We start from the raw sequence: 25,445 nt of genomic DNA, 5'->3' as shown, positions 1-25,445 counted from the left end.
ATCTGACCAGTCAACCTGTACTGCAACATTAAATTGTTTTCATTTCTCATTATGCCTTGACCGAGATCAGACATTTATTTTCACACAGTGCACACAGACAGACCCGAGTTGGAATGGAAATGACAGCAACACTCTAAACCCCATCCATCCCATACTAGCAAGCAGACAACCTAATTTATAGAGCTTATTAAAACAAAGTTACAAATAGATTTACATCAAACAGAACAAAAACATAAAAGTTTGAAATACAAAAACATGAGGTTTACTCACTCACTCAATGCATGTTTTCTGTCCATCCTACCAGGACTAGTACTGCTGGTAAGCAAGTGGACCAGATTATGAACAAACACTATTTTGGAACGATTGAGACCCTTGTAAAACACTCAGTCCAGCTGTCACGATTATGACATTTTACATGACGATTAATTGTCACTCAAATAATTACGATTAATAATTTGTGTTTTTGTCGTTGACAATTAGCCAGTAGCTATGCCCCTCCCCTAAAAGCTTTTGTCCAATGCTAGCTTAGCAACCGGCAGCTTGCCAAGGCAAACCTTGGCAAGCAGGAAGTTATTCTAAGCTAGCATTGGACAAAAGCTTTTTGGGAGGGGCATAGCAACTGGCTAATTGCATTTCTGCTTGGCTTGTAGGCTTTGAAGTTGCACATGGCAGATATGACACGTAACCAAAATACATGTATACAAAGACATGACTGACATATTTGACAACTTTGCACTTAAAAAAGGACATTCATGGTGGAAATAGCCGATTTACAAGCTTCTATTTTAGAACATGTTTGAAAATATATGAAAATCTTTCAACATGGAAACGATGACGAGTGTGATAAAATAATTGCCATTATGTCAAATAATTGCCATTATGTCAAATAATTGCGTTTAGACGATTATGTAATAATTGTCACAGGCCTACCGATGAACAGATCATCTAGCAATCTGCCAGCGAGGTCGCAGGAGGAGAAGTCATCGTCAAGGTAGCAGTTTACTTCATACAAAGTAATCCTTTTACATTCTATCTCCTTTTTTCTCATCTCGACTAGGGCTGCAACTATACATTATGTTCTTTGTGATTATTCTATTGATTAAATAAAAGAAAGTGACTGATTTACATTTTATTGTTCATTTGAACGCAAGTTGGCCCCTTTCTGTTGGCCACACCTGCATTATAAGGCAATTCAGAGAGTAAAGGTCATCAGCTACGATCATCCTTGTTTTGTTTTTGGTTGTTCCCCAAGAGCCCAATGAAACAAAAACCACCTCAGTCTAAAGGTGCGTTCGGAAAGGTGCGTTCGGAAATGCGCACTCAACACACTGGTGTGTCATGTTGTCGTTACGTTTTTCTTTCGGTGCACTTGGTGCGTTGTCGTTTGCGGCGCACCGGTGTGCTGAGTGCACGCACTCCCAACTCAAAAGTTGGGGTTTGGCGGTGTGGTGCGTCAGTGCGGTGTTTTGATTGGTTGGTTCTCATGGCCATGTCTCGAGCGCTTCTCAGCTGTGAACAATGGAGGAAATTACCGCAAAATGCAGTATTTGCAGCTTAATTGGTCGTTTGGGCTTGATAGTTTCACACGCATCAACGTGTAAACTAACAGCAGGTATGCCAATGTTATGAATTACATCTCCTTTCAATATCAACGTTACGTTAGCAACTGCTGCTTTTCAGAAAGTTTGCCGTCATAGTTCAGAGTGAAAAAACGCACAGCTGCCTCTTAACTGGTCATTCGTAAACAAGCCACACTGAACGCACTCTACGTCACGCCCACTGCACTCACTACACTGAGCACACACCCGGTGCGCATTTCCGGACTCACCCTAAAATTCCAGCCACAACATGTACGTTGCTGAATGCACAGAGGTTGAAGTAAAGTCCATTGAGGAGGCCTTTGAGGTGTTCTGGAGAGGTCAGAAGTAGAGAAGGATTGCAAACACCCAGCTAAATAAGGAGTCTAGTCGCTCCCATGGACTGTTCACAACAGTACTTTCTTTCTTTCTTTTCCTTCTTCTCTGTAACTTGTAACCTTAAACTGCTGTGCTGTCCTCTGGGCAACTGATTTTCCCCCTTGGGACAATAAAGGTATCCATCTATCTATCTATCTATCTATCTATCTATCTATCCATCTATCCATCCATCCATCCCTCCCATAGTGTGTTGTTCATTGTCAATCTGTTGCAGGCCCCCTTGGATGCAGATGGCGAGAACATTTTTCAGCATAAGAACCAGGTCATTGTGAGTCAGCTGTATCCATGTATGCATGTATAAATTGGACCCCCGTTATTTAACTTGTGCCCTCATCCAATCAGAAAGCAATGCACCATCATCACCTCATTCATCTGTCCTCATAATATGGAAGCGGACACCATATACCATTTACATAGCTGTGTGCCAGTGTTGCGCACCAAAACAGACGATTATATCTGTTATAGTCGGAGTGCATACAGTATGTCTGTGTTACAACTAAGTGTATCACAGGCTTGAGGCACCATTGCCATCAGCGCACTGATTTGAACTCTGTTGTGTGGATGCGTGGATGCTGAGGCAACAACTCCATCACCTCACTGATCTGTCCTCTATCTCATGCGGTTGCTGCGTGAGCCCCCTTCTTGTTCTGCTCAGCACCAGAGACGGAGGACGTGCATTATTTCTTTCTTTGAATGCTGTAGCAACAACGCCATCATGTGTGGATGCTGAGGTGTCTCTTCATGTGACTGGACTGCACGAAGCACCTGCCACAGATGGGGCAGCCGAACGGCTTTTCTCCGGTGTGAACGCGCTCGTGGTTCTTCCACTGATGCTGGTGGGAGAAGCGCTTGGGGCAGTGACGGCAGGCATACGGCTTCTCACCTGTGTGTACTCGCTGGTGCAGCCGCAGGTTCTGGAACTTGCTGAAAGTCTTTCCGCAGAGCTGGCAACTGAGTGTTTGACCTCCGCTGTCACTGGCTGGTCGTGCAGGCAGAGCTGCAGGTGGGATGGAGCTCACTATCCTGCTAGCCTTTCCCCTGGCGGAGGAAGCAACAATATTGTTGAGGGGAGAAGACTGATTGTCTCTTCGGTTTGCCTGAGGGTGTAAAACCTGCCTGGGGGTTTTGCTTGCAGAGAACGAGGAGGAGAAAGATGAGAGGTCTCCGTAGGAAGTACCACTACTATCATCCACAAAACTTGACTGGAAAGCTGTAGTTCCATCTACAGTCTCTGTGCTCAGTGTCGGGGCTGAGCGTGCTGCTTCTAGCTCCTCCTCTCTCCCGTGTTTCTGGAGTCTCTGTTTGACAGACCTGGTTGTCCCATCCCTGTCTATTATGCTCCACTCTGAGCTCATGTCTGCCTCCACTTTAATTGGAAAAGAATCCACCACCACCATATCAGGTTCCCAGTCCAGATTACCAGCCAGGGATGGAGCAACGTCTCTTCCCCCGTGCTCTGTAGCTCCAGAAGAACCCTCTCTGCCATCAGTGTTGCTCCCAGTTCTCCCCTCTTGATGTGGGGCTGAGTTATGTGGAGGGTTCAGAGAACAGTTCCCTGTGGTTAGGCTGCCAGTGTTATTCCACACCTCTATGCCTGCACCAGCTTCTGACCACTGAGAATCACTGGTGAACAGGTTGCTGTTGTTGTGACTTGTGGTGTTGGAGAATCTGTTGTTGCGGTCAAATGATGGATGGTCTCCATTTATACCTCCGTTACTATGGTGGGTGTTGAATCGCTGGTCGCAGTGAAGATGATTCTCAGGCTCTACAGTGATAGGTCTGGAGGACAGAGTGCTTGCAGATGCCCTTGTGTTTGTTTCACTTCCCTGCTTGACTGTGGGTTGAATGTCTGAAAGGAGAAGAGTCAATTATCAGTTGGTTATCACACTTATCAGCAGCCTTACTCTGTTCCAAGAGGATGAGCAGAGTAGGCCTGCAATTTCAAACTTTTTTTTTTTGCAATTATTCCATCAATTACTTGTTTAATACTGATTCATTAAATAATCAAGAAGCATGTCTTTATAATGTATAAAATAAAATAAATACTAAAGTAAGGAAACACATGTAATCAAATATGGACCCACTGATTGACAAGTAGTACAGTCTGAAGCTCATAAGCACAATGTGTCCCATGACCAAGCAGGTCAACAGGGTCTTGAATGAGAGGTAAACATTTAGTCTTTCATGCAGGAGACCTGTGTAGGAAACACTATGGATAGCAGCTTCAACACTCAGTAGTATGTTACCAGGGGATCAGATGACTAGATTTTATTTTTTAATTCAAGACATACTAGTTCTTATGTTTGCTGCCCACCTGCCTTTTTCAGGGTTCAGTAACCACTTTAACCATTATTCTTTTTATACTTTCGCATATACAAGCTCACTGCGAGCTTGTAAATCTGCATTTAATTTTTTTAAATCATGAAAATGTGTTCAAATCTTTGAATATACAGTATATATATATATATATATACATATACATATATTTTCTTTTTAAAGCGAACATTTGTAACTCAAATCTTTCTTTCTTGGTGTCCCTGGACATGTTTTGGGTCTGTGGACAAATACATATAATTCTAGGGTTCCTTGACAAGAAAAGGTTTGAGCACCACTGATATAGAAACACACGTTCTTCAGAAAGCTGTTAGAGCGGTGGTAAACCGCTCCATAGAGTGGCTGTGCATGTGTCTGTAGCCTTTTTCCTCAGTGTTTTGCCATAGCAAAACGTGTGTGTGTAGCATAGCCTGTACCTCCTAGACTCAAATCCTAGTCTGAAGACGTTATGCAAGCACGACCACCACTCACTTCACATTGGGTGTGATTTTTTTATTACCTTTGAGTGTGTTGGCGTCACCCTCCACCTTCAAGATGATAGGAAAGCCGTGGTCCCCGTCGTCCTCCTCCTCTCCTCCTGTTCCCTGTGTTGAGCTCTTGGTCGCTGGGTTACATCTGGCTCTGCTGGGCGCTGAAGGTCCACGGCTCACCTGTCACAATTAATACATATATATTTTACATACACATTTTAGATAATCAAACTCATCACTGCAGTCATTAAACATTTCCATTCATCTGTATGAATTCATCTGTTGAACATTAGCTGATCTGGCTTGGCTTAGATTAGATTTCTACTATTTTTAAAATATTTGTATAAAAGTATTAAGCCTGTTTTGACCAGAGTACCATTTTGAGTATATTAGTACCAGTCAATGTCATCAATTTAATACTATTCAAGTTATTTTTAATTCGGCCTGTTCAATTTTTCTCAGACATAAGCGCAAATAAAAATATAATTTTGATCCAAACATTACCTAATGTAAATGCAAATGATTTCAAGGTCGGAGTTGACGATATACAGATCCATCTCATGAAATTAGAATATTGTGTAAAAGCATTTTCTTCAGTAAAATATTAGGTTCATTGTGCATGCAGTGAAATATTATATTACAGAAGAAAATGAACTTTTACACACTATTCTAATTTCATAAGATGGATCTGTAGTAATCTCAAGCAAAGAGACAGGGGAAAACATAGCATTAGAAGAGTAAATCAAAGAGTTTGGGTCAAAATTCAATGGCACGTTGACTATGATTGTGCCTCTTGGTTCCCCAACATCCCAATGTCACTAACAACTTAAGGCTCCAGAGAAGAGCATTTCACCACTGTGTAGTTTTCTAAAGTCTCACTTCACCCTAGTATGACTTTAGAAAACTACACCGCAGTAAACTGCTCTTCACCTTCTCTGGAGTATGAATGAGCCTTAAGCTTCAGACCTCCCAAAACAAACTGCTCCGACTACTTGAAAATGGCCTTGTATTGAACTGAACTTTCCTGTGCTTTTTTTCCCTGCAAATTGCAAATAAGTATTCAATCAGTATTAGTGTATTTGTTATCCTATGTTGATGAATTGAATACATAGGACCACAATCTAAACAAGTCCCCAGGACTTTTCTGTGTTTAGCCTTAATGTCTTACTGTACCTCGTGCCGTTTACTGCTAATAAATATTCAATCAATGAAAATATGTTCAATGGTAAAACAATCTCATGATCTAGCCCTGAAACATGACGGTTGCTGATAACATGACGTACTACCGTCGTGGATGAGGATTAACCTCGGTTGGCGGACGCGAATTCAAAAGCGTCTACAAACTACACAAACATTCAAATTACACAAACAATGTGTTTAATAAAGTCAGAACCCATTGTTAATCTTGGACGGAATTGTATTTTACATGGGACCTCCGTGTTCTTTAATAAGAAGCCTTTTTATCCGATATCTTTATGTTTTCCCATGTATTTCCGGACCCATTTTTGCAAGGCCACGCCCACATCTCAGTGTTCAATAGATGGCGTTGGTGCGCATGCGGAACACCAGGAAATAAATAGGAAAACAGAAACATATCGGATAAAAAGGCTTCTTATTAAAGAACACGAAGGTTCCAGGTAATTATACAATGCCGGCCAAGATTTATAATGGGGTGTGACTTTATTAAGCCCTTTGTTTGTGACATTTGAATGTTTGTGTAGTTTGTAGACGCTTAAGTATTAGCGTCCGCCAACCGAGGTGAATCCTCATCCATGACGGTCGTACGCCATGTTATGCGCGACTGTTACGTCTCAGGGCTACTCAATGATCGTGGTCTCACATGCACGACGCTGCTGCTTCGTCTCAGAGCGCTCAGTCTGTCCAGGTGGTGGTTGTTGTGGTTGTGGTTCCGTCTGGATGTGTGGAACTTGGCGAGCAGCAGCTTCCTCCTGAGGCTGTCCATCTCCCTCTGGTTCTGGGTGATCTCCAGCCGCAGCACCGCGTAGCCATCATCCACCAGCTTGCAGATCTCTGCCACCGCGGTGTTCGCCAGGACCTCGATCACCGCGGCCAGCTGGGCGTGGAGCGAGTCGCTGCTGCTGCTGTTGGTAGACATGAGTGGATCACTTCAATAGTCGCTGTTCAAGAAGAAATGGGCTTGTTTTGTGGATGTTGTTGTTGTTAACAGTAGTCCGCCATATTTGTTCTTCTTCTGTTTGCTTCCGGTGAGGATCGTGCGGTGCTAAAAAGGGTATTTATTTAGAGATTCGATTGAGGCCACCTACTGTATGGAGTAGAAACTACAACGAGCTTGCAGATCATTCTTTCTCAGTGCACCCCGAGTTGGACTTGGAAATGACAAAGCAACTCCAAGCCCCGATATCAACATGATCCATATATGGCCACCTATGATGACTACTCTAACCCACATTCATCCATCCAATTATCTTTATTGATCCTCAATCCTCATTAGTTTTCATCAACAGCAGCAAGAACGTAAAACAGGAACAGATTCAAAATAATAATTAAAAAATAAAGTTAGGCTTAGGTTCTGACAAAAATAAAATACAACTTTATTAATAGAGCACGTATATCAAAACAAAGTTACAACAGTAAAATCAAACGAGAACACAACATAACATCGAGCCAGCCTATGAACAATATGCAGTTTGAAATACCAATTAACATTGACTTTTACCTTACTTAACCCTAACCCTTTACCTTCTATCCTACCCGTTCCTCTAGTACTGCTGGTTTTATCTCCTACCAGTTCCTCTAGTACTGCTGGTTTTATCTCCTACCAGGACCTCTAGTACTGCTGGTTTTCTAAGCTACCAGGACCTCTAGTACTGGTATGGACCAGCTTTTGAATAAACACTATTTCTGAATTGAGACCCTTGTAAAATACTCTGTCCAGGAAAATTAAAGACATATCACACATTTTCTGTTGTGTTGTTTTTTTGATGTGTACACTATATAATTTTATTAAGGTACCTAAAGAGCACAAAGTACGTTTCTGAAAGAGACACTGTCGATCACTTAGTCTGACAACCAAATATCACAATAATGCCAAGCCAGAAACAATATAGGCCTATAGCGCTGTTTAGATGCCTCAATAAAATTACGTAGTGCACAACTGCACATTGAAAAACAAGTGATCAGAACACATCGAGTTTGTACTATTTAAATTCCAGAACCGATTAACTGACAAAGGACGCGATTGTTCAAAAATAGTGGTCCAGCTCACTCTCATTGACTCCAAACGTCCGGAACCAGTTTGCCTCCCAACAGTGCATGCCCGGCCCATGGCCTGACCGCACCATCTTCTGTCAATGAATACCAGAAGAGTCGCCGGAAAGAAACTCGCCTGGGCCTGATGGTTTATGCCTTTTGATTGATTGATGTATTGATTAGAAGTTTTAGATAGGAAAAGGTACAGTTTCTTGACAGTACAGTTCACTGATACAATGTCAACTAAAAGGAAACGTGGGTAAGGCGAGGCTTATTTATTTTCCATTGAGATCTTTACCTAAACGATAAACATAACCTTATTCCTAACCTTAACTTCAGTAAACGGTGCCAACACCGAACCCAATTCCTAGTTTTAACCCCAGAAAGATATGCGTAATTTCTAACCTTATTCTCAGTAAAAAACAAAAAAAAAAAAAAAAACGTTTCTTTCCAGCGGCTCTACCAGTTACCCCATCAGTTACCTTGGTTTCCACTGATCTCACGTAATGACTTTACTGTCAAATGCTGATAGCGGGCACGGTGGTGCAGTGGTTAGCACTTTGCCTCACAGTTAGGTCCTGGGTTCGATTCCCGCCGGGGGAAGCTGTTGGCGTGTTCCTCCACCCGCGTCATCAGCACCCACACCCTAGGTGGGGTTGGCGATAGGGCCCCTCTGTGGTGAGTTTGCATGTTCTCCCCATGTCTCCTTGGGCATAGGCCCTCACACAAAAACATGCAGTAGTCCTGGTTTCTATACTACCTCCCCCTAGCCAGCCGGGTGCTCCCCAATGTCCCCTGGCGCGGCAGGGGGAGAGGGGAAACCAGGACTACAGGTTAGGTAGTCACCGGGTGAGAAAAATGGGTTGCAAAAATCGTGGGATAAAAAACATAAAAAAATAAATAGATGCTGATTTCATTGATGGTTATTGTGAATGGGCGCAGGTGCATTTGAGGACCTGTGTTTAGCTAGGGCTGCAAGTATACATTATTGAATTTGGGATTATTCTATCGATTACTTTTTAGGTTCATTGAAGCACTTTTTCATTATCAACAAATCTATTAATCCCTCTTCTGTGCAGGTGTAAAATGTCAGCCTACAAAGCAGGTAAGGCACTGAGGAACGTCCTCACACCAGAGCGGATCCTGTCGTTCGTCAACCTCTTCCCTTCCAGGTCTCCTCTGTTCCTCTCCCCAATGCCTTCAACGCCACCAGACCGACGCAGGGTGCTGTCCCAGGACGCCACGGAGAGCCCAGTCCACCAGCAGCACCACCTTGCTGCACCGGCGGCGCGCACACAACACACACAGTGTGTCGCCGGCCCGACATCCGGCATTCATGCAGGGACGCCACAAGCCCGAGATGGCGAGGGACACCGACCTGTCCGCGCCCTCCCTTCACTCACAGTAGTGTGTCTCTTTAGTGCAGTGTTTCTCAACCTTTTTTCTGCATGGGCACACTTTTCATGTCCCAAGAATCCATGGGCACACCAACATTATACGGAGGTGTAAATATCGTCACTGTCGGGAAGAAACCTTGTATCCCCAAGTTTCAAATGCGTACGTTTCTTCGCAAAGTAAAGCCCTGCTTCATCATACAAGGCTGTCGCACAACAGTAGTGAAAACAGCAGATCTACAAGCACACAACGCATCGCACCGCGAGGCGTTGTGTGCTTGTAGATCAGCTGTTTTCACTAGTTTAATCATTTTTAAAATAATAAATACAATACTGGCTTTCAAGCAGTTTCAAGGGGCACACTTGACCCTTCTCAGGGGCACATCAAAGGTCCCCAGGCACAGTGGTTGAGAAACACTGCTTTAGTGCTTTTCAGATTTTAACATAGGCTACCGCTACACATTTGAAGAAATACTGAACAAACCAATAAAACCTTTTTTACATAACAATATCACAAGCAATTTCATACGAGAAAAACAAGAACAAAGAAACAAGAACTTGGTCACAAAGCGGTGTCTTGCAAACATTTCTGATTCACATTTTACTTTTAACTCATTCGTAGTTTACGCCCGTAAAGCCCGTAAATTTCTCTATGTCTTTCACTGCCCGGCTTCTCCTACCTGTTAACGTGGGCGCTCGTCCAGTTCCCATCGTGCGTGGATCGGACTGCTTTGCATCGTGTGTTCGCGTATTCCATCAGCTTCTCAAATCCGTTGAAAGTTTTTCAATTGATCAATAAGTTCTCCATCTGTAAGCCGCGGAGTTCAGACAGAAAGCTAACGGGCCAAAATAGAGGACGGACATCCGTTTCCGGTTCAGGGACTCAACGTTAGGTTGTCCGCTCAATAATGTGTCCGTGTAGAAACCGATCACGGAGCATTAGTTCCGGCCTATTTTAGTTCCGCTTCGATAAAAAAAATGTTTTTAATTAATTTTTATTACATTTACGGGTTCTACGGGCATGGCAGAGAAGGGGTACAAAGGGGTATTTTGAGGGCAGAGTTTGAGTTGAATTGAATGCTTGTTGGCCCATTTCTGTTGCCCATACCGGTCTTATACTGTATGTATAACCTTGCCAAAGTAACACCCATGCACGATCACCTCATTCATATGTCATATACATACGTAGCTGTGTCTGTGTGCGCTGTGCTGCACACTGAAAACCAACGATTTACATCTATTATAGATCTGCTATTGTCAAAGCGCATAAGTCTATGTTACAACCAAGTGTAATACAGGCTTGAGGCACCATCGCCTTAACAGCACTGATCTGAACTCTGTTGTGTGGATGCTGAGGCAGCAACGCCATCACCACACAGATCTGTCCTCAGCTGATGCTGTGTGAGCCCCCTTCTTGTTCTGCTCAGCACCAGAGACGTACGATGTGCGTTATTTCTTTCTTTGAATGTTGTAGCAACAACGCCATCATGTGTGGACGTTGAGGTGTCTCTTCATGTTACTGGACTTGCTGAAGCACCTGCCACAGACAGGGCAACGAAACGGCTTTTCTCCGGTGTGAACGCGCTCGTGGTTCTTCCACTGATGCTGGTGTGAGAAGCGCTTGGGGCAGTGACGGCAGGCATACGGCTTCTCACCTGTGTGTACTCGCTGGTGCAGCCGCAGGTTCTGGAACTTGCTGAAAGTCTTTCCGCAGAGCTGGCAACTGAGTGTTTGACCTCCGCTGTCACTGGCTGGTCGTGCAGGCAGAGCTGCAGGTGGGATGGAGCTCACTATCCTGCTAGCCTTTCCCCTGGCGGAGGAAGCAACAATATTGTTGAGGGGAGAAGACTGATTGTCTCTTCGGTTTGCCTGAGGGTGTAAAACCTGCTTGGGGGTTTTGCTTGCAGAGAACGAGGAGGAGAAAGATGAGAGGTCTCCATAGGAAGTAGCACTATTAACATCCACAAAACTTGACTGGAAAGCTGTAGTTCCATCTACAGTCTCTGTGCTCAGTGTCGGGGCTGAGCGTGCTGCTTCTAGCTCCTCCTCTCTCCCATGTTTCTGGAGTCTCTGTTTGACAGACCTGGTTGTCCCATCCCTGTCTATTATGCTCCACTCTGAGCTCATGTCTGCCTCCACTTTAATTGGAACAGAATCCACCACCACCATATCAGGTTCCCAGTCCAGATTACCAGCCAGGGATGGAGCAACGTCTCTTCCCCCGTGCTCTGTAGCTCCAGAAGAACCCTCTCTGCCATCAGTGTTGCTCCCAGTTCTCCCCTCTTGATGTGGGCCTGAGTTATGTGGAGGGTTCAGAGAACAGTTCCCTGTGGTTAGGCTGCCAGTGTTATTCCACACCTCTATGCCTGCACCAGATTCTGACCACTGAGAATCACTGGTGAACGGGTTGCCGTTGTTGTGACTTGTGGTGTTGGAGAATCTGTTGTTGCGGTCAAATGATGGATGGTCTCCGTTTATACTTCCGTTACTATGGTGGGTGTTGAATCGCTGGTCGCAGTGAAGATGATTCTCAGGGTCTACAGTGATAGGTCTGGAGGACAGAGTGCTTGCAGATGCCCTTGTGTTTGTGTCACTTCCCTGCTTGACTGTGGGTTGAATGTCTGAAAGGAGAAGAGTCAATTATCAGTTGGTTATCAAACTTATCAGCAGCCTTACTCTGCTCCAAGAGGATGAGCAGAGTAGGCCTGCAATTTCAAAGTTTTTTTTTGCAATTATTCCATCAATTATTTGTTTAATACTGATTAATTCAATAATCAAGAAGCATGTCTTTATAATGTATAAAATAAAATAAATACTAAAGGAAGGAAACACATGTAATCAAACATGGACCCATTGATTGACAAGTAGTACAGTCTGAAGCTCATAAGCACAATGTCTCCCTTGACCAATCAGGGGAACAGGGTCTTGAATGAGAGAGGTAAACATTTAGTCTTTCATGTTGGAGACTTGTGTAGGAAACTAAGAAGGGAATACTGTAAAAAGTCCTGGAATAAATTCCTTACCAAAACATTTCTTCACTAATGTGTTTGTAAAGGTGTCTAGTAACAGATCCTACAAATACTGAAATTCAGTTTCTCAAGGAGAATCTGTTACAGTTGATGAAAGTTGGAGTCCCATTAAATTAACTATACAGGATAAAACACACCAAAATAAATATGCTTCAAGTAGCATGTGAGGGGTCAAACTAGGGATTTTTAATGATTCTGAATCCATTGCAAGCATTTGTTTTGCACGGAAAACATTCCTTGGGGTCAAGGCGGCTCCCACAAAACTTTGAAAAGTGATGACTCATCACTAAACAATAATTGTATGGGGGCTGTTTCTACCCCAAGGAATGTTTTTTGTGCAAATCAAATGCTTGCAATGGATTCAGAATCATTCATTAAAAACCCCTAGTTTGACCCCTCACATGCTACTTAAAGCATATTTGTTTTAGCGTGTTTTATCCTGTATAGTTAATTTAATGGGACTCCAACTTTCAACAAGCTGTAACGGATTCTCCTAGGGAAACTGAATTTCAGTCTTTGTGGGATCTATTACTAGACACCTTTACAAACACATTGGTGAAGACATTTTTTGGTAAGGAATTTATTCCAGGATATGACACTATTTCTGACTATTTCTTAAACCCTATGGATAGCAGCTTCAACACTCAGTAGTATGTTAACATCTGATTCCAGGGGATCAGATCAATTATGACTAGATTTTATTTTTTAATTCAAGACATACTAGTTCTTATGTTTGCTGCCAAGCTGCCTTTTTCAGGGTTCAGTAACCACTTTAACCATTATTCTTTTTATACTTTCGCATATACAAGCTCACTGCAAGCTTGTAAATCTGCATTTAATTTTTTTTAATCGTGAAAATGTGTGCAAATCTTTGAATATACAGTATATATATATATATATATATATATTTTTTTTTAAAGCGAACATTTGTAACTCAAATCTTTCTTTCTTGGGGCCCTGGAACAACATGTGTTGGGTCTGTGGACAAATACATATAATTCTAGGGTTCCTTGACAAGAAAAAGTTGATATAGAAACACGTTCTTCAGAAAACTGTTAGAGGGTTAGGGTTTTATATTTTTCAGGTCTAAATGGGTTAAAGTGAGTTGCTTGGCCCCTTCTTTTGCTTCATGGTTCTGCTGCTTTGCTGTTTGGCCCAGTACCAAAGATGGAGGCTTATTTGTGTCTCTCTTTTGTCATTCTTTTTAAATCTGGTGAGCCAGATTTCCTTTAAGAGGTGATTTTCTGGCGTTACTTTAGGGGACCTTTTGGCCATTGGCTGTCTCGGTGTCACATGGTAACCGAGCTAGTTTCATGAATGGGAGCGGCCCTCCAGACGATGGGGGGAAAGAACTGCATTAGGGCCAATGGCAGGCGAGTTTACCGCTCCTCCAGACTATGGGAAAAAAAGGAAGAAAAAAAACAGCAACGGGAGCCAGAGAGAAAAGACTCTCCAGCTGCAGCTGGGAACAGTGACAGACAGAGGAGCAGGGCACTAGACAGAGGTACTGTAAGTGTATATTGACAAAGAAAGGCCACTAAACATGTTTAACGTTGCCAGAGAAAGAGTACAGCGGCGGCCATGTTTGTTTACGTTTCCCAGTGCAGCAGAACAGAGCAGAGTGTGGAAGGAATACAGTCGTCCTATGTCGTCTGTGAGTGTTTAAAAAATAAATTTTGGACATTTTCCATCTACCGAGGGCTAAACTACAACTCGCCAGTGATCAGGGGAGCACCAGGTACACGTTTTATTTATAAAATTAGCCTGTGTCTGCCACTGACAGGCTCGAGCCACATAGCATACAGTAGGCAGCCAACACTAGCAGGAGTAGGAGGAAACTTCAAATTAAAAAAATGTATAAAATCGGTGAGGGGATTAAACATGCCAACGTTTACATTTCCCATTTGGCAAGGCTTAGATGACAAGTCGAGGTTGTGATGAGATCATTTGAGATATGGTTGATATGTTTATTATGGTGATATGGTCTGTTGCTAGCACTTTGGCCACACTGAAGCCCCATATAAAAATCATATAAAATCAACCAGTGGATTAAAAACGCCAAAGTCCTGTAGCCAGGGGTTAGACTGCAAATCGACCATGGAATTAGATCATTTGCTCCACTTTTAATGAATCCGTGATATTTCTGTTAGCCTAGATTAGCTTGTGTGCTAAAAAACGTCTATTTAAAAGGTGGCATAGTGGGGTTATTTTGGCTGCTGGAGGAACATTCAGAAGGTGAAAATGCCTTGGTTTGGGTCGAGTGTCTTGTGGCATGTGCAAAGCATAGTGTTCAAACATGTTGTGTCCATTTTAAGGGTGGAAAAAGCCATTCGTTAAGCCAGGGCTACTCAACTTAAGATGGCTCAGGGGCCACTCGGCAAAATACCAAAAGTCCAAAGGGCCGCAAGCTAAAAATGACGGTCCCATTTTGGACATTTACAATGATTTTGTAACACACTTATGACAAGTCTAATAATTAAGGAAACACCCAGAAAACAGCCACATTTCCATCTATATAAGCCAGGCCAAACCTCATTGAACCAAAAGATTGTCATGGATGGAATGAAGAAATGATCAAATGTTATCAAATTAGGCTTTATTCACAAAATGTGAAGTGAAAATTAACAGAACTAGTTCAACCGTAACCGCCCCTGTGTCTGGGTATGCAAGACTAGTGAACTTTGGCAATGTAAAGGTTTGTTTTCTCATGCCAATAACGCTCCTTTTCATTAATAGGATGGATTTAAAATAAATAGACGTTTATATTCAATCACTCAAACCCCAGCATCCCTATTCTTGGGGGACATTCACCAAAAATAGCCGATCTACAAGCTCACCACAAGATGCATTGTGAGCTTGTAGATCGGCTATTTTTGGTAAAGAGTTGTTAAAAATAAAACTATCTCAAGTACAGTTCAACTCAGCCAGTTGTGGGCTTCTGTGCTTGTAAAACAGTTTGCTGCTTTGAGCTCTCCTTCAATGAGCAGTTAGTTGTGTTTAAGCTCAAAGCATCAAACTGTTTTACAAACTACTGGCTGAGTTGAACTGTACTTGAGTTATTTTTCCATACAACTCCTCCTCTTAACCAAAAATAGCCGATCTACAAGCTCAAAATGCATCCTGTGGTGAGCTTGTAGATCGTCTATTTTTGGTGAATGTCCCCCAAGAATAGGGATGCTGGCGTTTGAGTGATTGAATAATAAGTATAAACGTCCATTTATTTTAAATCCGTCCTATTAATGAAAAGGAGCGTTATTGGCATGAGAAAACTTCCCCATTTGGGGTACAAGCATAGTTCCCTGGCTGCTACGATCTGTTGGAATGTGTGCACTGTCTGTCGGTGCTGACTAGCGGAGTCACGGGGCAGAGACAAGTACGTCTTCACTAGCCTAAAACATGACGGTCCGGGTCGCGAGCGTTCATATCGCACGTCATGCGTCTCCACCCAGTGAGCCCGACTGTGGTTGTCTGCAGCCTGCTGCAAAATCTCCGCAGATTTGTCTGTCTGACCGTCTCGTTGTACAATAGATCTAGTGTAGCCACCTGCATCTCCGCACAGCTGTCTGTGCATAATGCATTGACTCGACTGCATTCGCTTCCTGACTACGGTGTCCACCGAGGCTCAAACATCACCGCATTTTGCGTTGCGCGTTAACTTTGACAGGCTTAGAAAAATCATATTCTTATTGGCATGATCATGACGGGCCGCACAGACATGCGGAAAGGGCCGCATGCGGCCCGCGGGTTGAGTAGCGCTGCGTTAAGCCATTCTTTATCATGTGTTGTAATAGGCTAGTAATCACATTGCAGTTGGCTACATTGGTGACAAGCATAACCCAAGAGCTGTTTGGTAGGACTTGTTAGGGGGTCCCCCCTAACTTGTTTTGAGGTTCGAATCCTCAGAGCTCTCTCTGTGCTAAAGCCACATGTATCATGTGTTGTAATAGGCTAGTAATCACATTGCAGTTGATCAACCAATCAACCAAACAAGCTTTATTTGACAGCTGTGATCAGTGCATTTACAAGAAATTTAAAACTGTCATTGAATAAAGGGATATCATATAGTCAGAAAGCAGCCTACTTTATTAGGAGTATCTGTAAATTGAAAAACAATCCAGCACCACGGAGATGAAGAGAAACTACTTCTCCCTGGGTGTGAGACACGGGAGCTTGTGTCGTTGTGAGTAAATGAGAAGAGGAGGGGCTCACTGACCCTCTCTCTCTCTCTCATTCTTAGCCAAATCGCCTTCCATCGCCATTTTGAGGACGCCAAACCGTGCCAGATCGCCAAACGTCGCCTTGGGGATCATTTTCTGATTATTTTGGTATTTTTTTGACATTTTTTGAGCCATAAATGACCATTCTAGGTTCATATAAGCTTAAGCTACAAAAATGCGATGGAAATGACATCATCGATGACGTAACCCGGAAGTCGTTCGGCCATAACAAAGCATGGGCCTTTCCATAGCATTGAAAGCTGACGTTTTTCTTATCAAACTTTACCATATGTAGACGGATTTTCATTCGGAAAAAAATGGCAGGCTGACAAAGTGGTCACTCAGGATCAAAAACGAGTGTATATGGAGTGTGCACGACGTGCACGCGCTCCAGGATCGCTCCCGTTCGGCGGACCGGGAGCCAAAATGGCGGCTCCATAGGAAGCCATTATGGGGCACAATGCTGTCCAGGCTGAGTGCAGACTGCAAGACCTTATCGTTGGGCACACTCTAGTGGATAGTACGTGTACTACATTCTGCAATTATATTATCATTGCTGGGATCGGCTACTGATAACTTGGAAATTAATAATATTCCTGGCAGTATAGGCGCACAAGCATATTGTAAATGGCTGTGTATGTGTTAATGACCGCCAATTAAGCAGCTGCATGCGCTGCTCTGCTCTCCTGCCAGTGAGGCACAAGTAACGAGTAACGAGGTGTTTTTTTGGCAGAGTAAAGCGTTATATATTACCGTTTTTGGCAGAGTAATACCTTACCTTACTCGTTACTGGATAAAGTAATAATATTACAGTAATATATTATTAGTAATTCGTTACTGCCCAACACTGGTTATATGTGTTGATATTGTATTTGTGTTCGAATTATTTGCCTGCAAAGTGAACCTGCTTTTTGTAAACCTTTGTACAAACGTTAAAGTGAAGCGTTTGGTCATGCTTCACACATTGTCACTGTTGTGCTTCACATGACATCACAATATGTATGTAATGGTAAGACTGAATTCATTCACAACCTGCATCAGTGAAACCACACTTGGAATTTCAATAAAAAAACAACTATGCAACATTACTTCTCTTGAATCTCTTCGCTTTCTTAACACATATGGTGCCAACCCCGAGTTTCCCGAGTTTGTATTGGTACTACCGCTGTGCCAACCCCGAGTTTCCCGAGTTTGGGCCGTTTTTGAAAAAAAAAAAGAAAAAAAATCAATTTTCTTTTTTTCAAAATTTTTTTTTGGACCTCCAGAAATGTATTAGGCATGATCGCGATCGCGAAATTGCATGTTTAACCCCCATACCAACTCATTCTTTCAAACATGGCAGCCATGTTTGTTTACATCTGAAGAAAACATAATGGCTGATAAATCATGAATGCCTGAACGGATTTCCAAGCGGATTTTTTTGTTTGAAAGCTGTGAACAGCATCTACACACGTGGTGCATCATCTAGGCATGGGCGTGCACTTTTTACACAATTACACAATTACATGGAAGTCTATGGTAACCATGGCAACGCGAGACATTGAAGAGAAAAAATCATTGCAACATAAGTGTTAATATTGCTGTGTTCACGCCCCACTCATTATGGATAGACTGTTCAAAGTCCCTGAGTTTTCACCACACCATTCCACCAGATTTTATATTGACTGTGTCAATTCTTGTTTTATTACCTTTGAGTGTGTTGGCGTCACCCTCCACCTTCAAGATGATTGGAAAGCCGTGGTCCCCGTCGTCATCCTCCTCCTCCCCTCCTGTTCCCTGTGTTGAGCTCTTGGTCGCTGGGTTACATCTGGCTCTGCTGGGCGCTGAAGGTCCACGGCTCACCTGTCACAATTAATACATATATATTTTACATACACATTTTAGATAATCAAACTCATCACTGCAGTCATTAAACATTTCCATTCATCTGTATGAATTCATCTGTTGAACATTAGCTGATCTACAGCTTGTAGACTGGCTTGGCTTAGATTAGATTTCTACTATTTTTAAAACATTTGTATAAAAGTATTAAGCCTGTTTTGACCAGAGTAACATTTTGTGTATATTAGTACCAGTCAACCATTTTGATCCAAACATTACCTAATGTAAATGCAAATGATTTCAAGGTCAGAGTTGACGATATACAGATCCATCTCATATTGTGTAAAAGCATTTTCTTCAGTAAAATATATATTCTTTTTAAACTTTCATATATTTTAGGTTCATTGTGCATGCAGTGAAATAAACAAAAGCTTCATTTGTTAAAATTCTGTGGCATACAGCTCAGGAAAATCAAAAGTCCATCTCACAAAATATTAGAATATTCCACACGGCCACTCAAAAGAAGGATTTATAATACAGAAATGTCAAACTTCTGAAAGGTTATGTTAATTTATGCACTCAGCACTTTGTATGGAATACTTTTGAACAAATGTCTTCATCGATGGGGCGTGGCATGATGATGGTGATACTGTTGAGGTGCTATGGAAGCTTTGATAGAGGCCTTGTCTGGTGTCTCTCATCTTCCTTTTGACAACACAACACAGATTTTCTGTGGGGTTCAGGTCAGGCCAGTTTGCTGCTCAGTTAAGCCCAGTAATACCATGGTCAGTACACATGTTACTAGTAGTTTTGGCTCTGTGGGCAGGTGCCAAGTGCTTCTGGCTAAAGGAAATCATCTTTTCCATAAAGCTTGTCATCCCACGGAAGCACAAAGTGCTCTAAAATCCCCAGGTAGGTGGCTGTGTTGTGTTGACTCTGAACTTGATAAAACACCTAGCCTCGCAACAGCCGAGAAAGGAAGCACATTGGTGATGACGTAGCTCAGGATGGCCGTGCGAGGCTAGCTTTTGCCCACACTGTATTTATCAAGTTCAGAGTCAACATAGCCATCTATCCAAAAGTTTTGGAGCACTTTGTGCTTCCGTAGGTTGACAAGCTTTATAGAGATGATGATTTCCCTTAGCCATAAGTACTTGGCACCTGCCCACAGAGCCAAAACTACTAGTAACTGGTTTACTGACCATGGTATTACTGGGCTTAACTGACCAGCCAACTGGCCTGACCTGAACCCCACAGAGAATCTGTGTTGTGTTTTCAAGAGGAAGAGGAGACACCAGACTCAACCACAGCCGAGCTTAAGGTCTTGATCAAAGCAAACCTGGGTTTCCATAACCCTCAGCAGTACCACAGGCTGATCACCTTCATGCCACACCCATTGATTGTGCATTTGTTCAAATGTATTCCATACCAAGTACTGAGTGCATTAATTAACATAACCTTTCAGAAATTTGACATTTCTGTAAATCCTTCTTTTGAGTGGCCGTGTGGAATATTCTAATATTTTGAGATTCATAAGCTGTATGTCATAAAAATCTAAATGTTAACAAAAAAGGTAACATGTCATTAGGTCGAACACCCTTTAGATCGACCACCAAACTCTAACCCAAACCCTAATCCTAACCTCAGTAAAACTATGCCTAACTCTAACTCTAACCCTAACCCTAAACTTAACCTCAGTAACCGTGACGCGGGTGATTATCTAACCTGCTGACGCTTGCGGGTAATTATCTAACCTGCCGACGTTGTACGACCCAACGGGGGTTTGACCTATGGGGCAGTCCCCAACAAAAAAAGCTATTGAATATCTCACTGCATGCACAATGAACCTAAAATATGTGAAAGTTTAAAAACAATAATTATATTACAGAAGAAAATGAACTTTTACACACTATTCTAATTTCAAGAGATGGATATGTAGCCTAGTAATCTCAAGTAAAGAGGCAGGGGAAAACATAGCATTAAGAAGAGTAAATCAAAGAGTTTGGGTCAAAATTCAATGGCACCTTGACTATGATTGTGCCTCTTGGTTCCCCAACATCAATGTCACTAACAACTTAAGGCTCCAGAGAAGAGCATTTCACCACTGTGTAGTTTTCTAAAGTCTCACTTCACCCTAGTATGACTTTAGAAAACTACACCGCAGTGAACTGCTCTTCACCTTCTCTGGAGTGTGAATGAGCCTTAAGCTTCAGACCTCCCAAAACAAACTGCTCCGACTACTTCTCGGCCTAAAGCCCCTGACGCACCCAATTCCTTGCAACACACTTTGCTACTCTGGGATGATGGCTCAGGGTAGAAGACAGGGTTAAGCAAATATAAATGTCATTGGTATTTAAGATAGGCAAGGGGCAGTGCCCTCAATACCCTCATACCTGTCAAAACAAAATTCTCATTCCACTACTACTCTGCCACCACAATGTGAAATGCCCCGACAACATAAAAAATGTGGATCACTGGTTTCTTTCAAAACTAGCCTGAGAAACTATCAGGGAACCACAACAGGGGAGGAGGTAGGCCCGCCTAAATGCAATTCCCTAAAGAAAGGAGACCTGTGTCATTCACTGCTGATGTTTTCCCCATCTCCTTTGTACACGCGGTGTTTATTTATTGATGACATGTAGATGATCATGACATTTTCATGATGTTTTGCATAGTATTGCTATATGTGTCTGTCATTTAATGTTTCAATGAATTGCGTAAAAAGGACCCCAATGGAAACAAGCCATAGTGCTTTCTGGGGGTTAAATTCTCTTTGCAGACCTCTACAATTGAATACATCAACATCAAATGAATAGAATAAATAGTAATCTAAAAATGGCTTTGTATTGATCTGAACTTTCCTGTGCTTTTTTTCTGCAAACTGCGAATAAGTATTCAATCAAAAGTATTAGTGTATTATCCTATGTTGATGAATTGAATACATAGGACCACAATGGAAACACGTCCCCAGGACTTTTCTGTGTTTAGCCTTAATGTCTTACTGTACCTCGTGCGGTTTACTGCTAATAAATATTCAATCAATGAAAATATGTTCAATGGTAAAACAACCTCATAATCTAGCCCTGAAACATGACGGTCGCTGATAACATGACGTGCTACCGTCATGGATGAGGATTCACCTCTGTTGGCGGACGCGAATTCAAAAGCGTCGACAAACTACACAAACATTCAAATTTCACAAACAAAGTGCTCAATAAAGTCACAACCCATTGTAAATCTTGGACGGAATTGTATAATTACCTGGAATCTCCGTGTTCTTTAATAAAAAGCCTTTTTATCCCATATTTTTCTGTTTTCCAATGCATTTCCGGACCCATTTTTGCAAGGCCACGCCCACATCTCAGTGTTCAATAGATGGCGTTGGTGCGCATGCGGAACACCAGGAAATGCATTGGAAAACAGAAACATATCGGCTAAAAAGGCTTCTTATTAAATAACACGGAAGTCCCAGGTAATTATACAATGCCGGCCATGATTTACCGTGGATTGTGACTTTATTTAAGCACTTGTTTGTGACATTTGAATGTTTGTGTAGTTTGTATACGCTTAAGAATTAGCGTCCGCCAACCGAGGTGAATCCTCATCCATGACGGTCGTACGTCATGTTATGAGCGACTGTTACGTTTCAGGGTTACTCCGAGTCATGATCGTGGTCTCACATGCACGACGCTGCTGCTGCTTCGTCTCAGAGCGCTCAGTCTGTCCAGGTGGTGGTTGTTGTGGTTGTGGTTCCGTCTGGATGTGTGGAACTTGGCGAGCAGCAGCTTCCTCCTGAGGCTGTCCATCTCCCTCTGGTTCTGGGTGATCTCCAGCCGCAGCACCGCGTAGCCATCATCCACCAGCTTGCAGATCTCTGCCACCGCGGTATTCGCCAGGACCTCGATCACCGCGGCCAGCTGGGCGTGGAGCGAGTCGCTGCTGCTGCTGTTGGTAGACATGAGTGGATCACTTCAACAGTCTCCGTTCAAGAAGAAATGGGCTTGTTTTGTGGATGTTGTTGTTGTTGTCAACAGTCCACCATGTTTGTTCTTCTTCTGTTTGCTTCCGGTGCGGTGCTAAAAGGGTATTTATTTAGATTCGATTGAGGCCACCTACTGCATGGAGTATAAACTGCAACGAGCTTGCAGATCATTCTTTCTCAGTGCACAGTGCACACTGAGTTGGAAATGACAAAGCAACTAACTAGCCCCGATATCAACATGATCCATATGGCCACCTTTGATGGCTACTCTTAACCCACATTCATCCATCCAATACCAGCAAGCAACGTGTGTCACATGTGTGTTTATTACAATTAAGATATAAGAGAAGATAGTAACATCTTTATTGATCTTCAATCCTCACTGGTGAATTTAGTTTTCATCAACAGCAGCAAGAACGTAAAACACAGGAACAGATTCAAAATAATATTAAAACAATTAAATGAAATAGTTAGGCTTAGGTTCTGACAAAAATAATACAACTTTATTAATAGAGCACTTATCAAAACAAAGTTACAACAGAAGTCAAAATCAAACGAGAACACATGACATAACATGAGCCAGCCTATGAACAATATGCAGTCTGAAATACCAGGACATTGACTTTTACTCACTTACCTTCTATCCTACCAGTTCCTCTAGTACTGCTGGTTTTATCTCCTACCAGGACCTCTAGTACTGCTGGGTTTATCTCCTACCAGGACCTCTAGTACTGCTGGTTTTATCTCCTACCAGGGCCTCTAGTAATGCTGGGTTTGTCTCCTACCAGGACCTCTAGTACTGCTGGTTTTATCTCCTACCAGGACCTCTAGTACTGCTGGTTTTATCTCCTACCAGGACCTCTAGTACTGCTGGGTTTATCTCCTACCAGGACCTCTAGTACTGCTGGCTTTAGCTCCTACCAGGACCTCCAGTACTGGTATGGACCAGCTTATGAACAAACACCATTCCTGAACGATTGAGACCCTTGTAAAATACTCAGTCCAGGGAAATGAAAGACATCACACATTTCTGCTGTGTTGTTTTTTTGATGTGTACACTATCATTTTATTAAGGTACCTAAAGAGCACAAAGTATGTTTCTGAAAGAGACACTGTCGATCACTTAGTCTGACAACCAAATATCACAATAATGCCAAGCCAGAAACAAAATATTATATAGCGCTGTTTAGATGCCTTTAATAAAATTACATAGTGCACAACTGCACATTGAAAAACAAGTTATCAGAAAACATTGATTTTGTACTATTTAAATTCCAGAACCGATTATTCAGAAATAGTGGTCCAGCTCACTCATTGACTCCACCAAACGTCCAGATTCAGTTTGCCTCCCAACAGTGCATGCCCGGCCCATGGCCTGACCCACACCATCTTCAATCAGTGAATACCAGAAGAGTCGCCGGAAAGAAACTCGCCTGGGCCTGATGGTTTATGCCTTTTGATTGATTGAAGTATTTATTAGAAGTTTTAGATAGGAAAAGGTACAGTTTCATGACAGTACAGTTCACTGATACAATGTACTAAAAGGAACCTCGGGTAAGGCGAGGCTTATTTGTTATTTTCCATTGAAATCCTTAATATCCGTATAGCCTATACCTCTGTAAACTATGCCTAACCTGTTAAACCTAACCTTATTCCTAACCTTAAAGGACAACTTTGTTTTTTTACAACAAGGGTTCATATTTTAGATTGTAATTAGGGAAAAGAAAAGGTGAGTGTTAAAATGTTTGTTTGCTTCGTTCTATTGTTTTATTGCGTTTACCGTGCTAAAATGTGGGGCATGCGTAAGCATGGGGGCAATAGATCTTCTATTTTTGAAAAAAGTCATGAAAATGTGTGCAAATCTTTGAATATATGTATTTTCAAAGCGAACGTTTCTAACTCAAAATTTGCTTCTGGGTGGTCCCTGGAACTAAATATTTTGAGATTGGTGTCCGTGGCTAAATAAATATCATTTTGGGGGTCCTTCACATGAAAAGGTTTGAGAACCACTGACATAGTAGTCTCTCAAGAACAGACTAACTGAGCTCCAGTTAAGTGAAAAGTACCTTTTCTTTGACGATGGCTGGCCAGATTGCTGACATAGAAACATGGGTTTTTCAAAAAAAACCTTAGAAGGATTCAAAAGACTGTTCAAAATTCTAATTTTCACGATTTTTCAAAAAATAGCAGATCTACAAGCTCGCAGCGCGGCACTGAGCTTGTATATCTGCTATTTTTCAATAGTTAAAGCATAAAATAATGATACACAAAATGTGTACCTGTTCTAAATGGGTTAATCCCTCATTCTGTGCAGGTGTAAAATGTCAGCCTACAAAGCAGGTAAGGCACTGAGGAACGTCCTCACACCAGAGCGGATCCTGCCGTTCGTCAAGCTCTTTCCTTCCAGGTCTCCTCTGTTCCTCTCCCCAATCCCTTCGACGCCACCAGGCGGACCGCCGCAGGCTGCTGTCCCAGGACGGCACGGAGAGCCCAGACCACCAGCAGCAGCACCTTGCTGCACCGGCGGCGCGCACACAACACACACACTGTGTCGCCGGCCCGACATCCGGCATTCGTGCAGGGACGTCACAAGCCCGAGATGGCGAGGGACACCGACCTGTCCGTGCCCTCCCTTCACTCACAGTAGTGTGTCTCTTTAGTGCAGTGTTTCTCAACCTTTTTTCTGCATGGGCACACTTTTCATGTCCCAAGAATCCATGGGCACACCAACATTATACGGAGGTGTAAATATCGTCACTGTCGGGAAGAAACCTTGTATCCCCAAGTTTCAAATGTGTACGTTTCTTCGCAAAGTAAAGCCCTGCTTCATCATACAAGGCTGTCGCACAACAGTAGTGAAAACAGCAGATCTACAAGCACACAACGCCTCGTTGTGTGCTTGTAGATCAGCTGTTTTCATTAGTTTAAATCATTTTTAAAATAATAAATACAATACTGGCTTTCAAGCAGTTTCAAGGGGCACACTTGACC

At 42.6% G+C, this 25,445-nt stretch overlaps 1 protein-coding gene across 1 annotated transcript; it reads right to left on the bottom strand.

The window, feature by feature from the left end:
• Positions 1 to 1,489: 1,489 nt before the first annotated feature.
• LOC308281939 (uncharacterized protein) lies at positions 1,490 to 6,938 on the bottom strand. The gene is made up of 3 exons (XM_080722281.1): positions 6,621 to 6,938; positions 4,810 to 4,960; positions 1,490 to 3,825 (listed from the first exon to the last, which is right to left on the bottom strand). The coding sequence occupies exons 1-3, from the start codon at positions 6,894 to 6,896 to the stop codon at positions 2,690 to 2,692; spliced, it is 1,563 nt and encodes a 520-aa protein (XP_080578407.1). The 5' UTR covers positions 6,897 to 6,938; the 3' UTR covers positions 1,490 to 2,689.
• Positions 6,939 to 25,445: the final 18,507 nt, after the last annotated feature.

This window comes from Nannobrachium achirus (assembly GCF_963921795.1).
Source record: "Nannobrachium achirus genome assembly, chromosome: 3".
Lineage (NCBI taxonomy): Eukaryota > Metazoa > Chordata > Actinopteri > Myctophiformes > Myctophidae > Nannobrachium > Nannobrachium achirus.
Note: the sequence above shows the minus strand (reverse complement) of the source record. Positions and strands in the feature narration are given on the sequence as shown.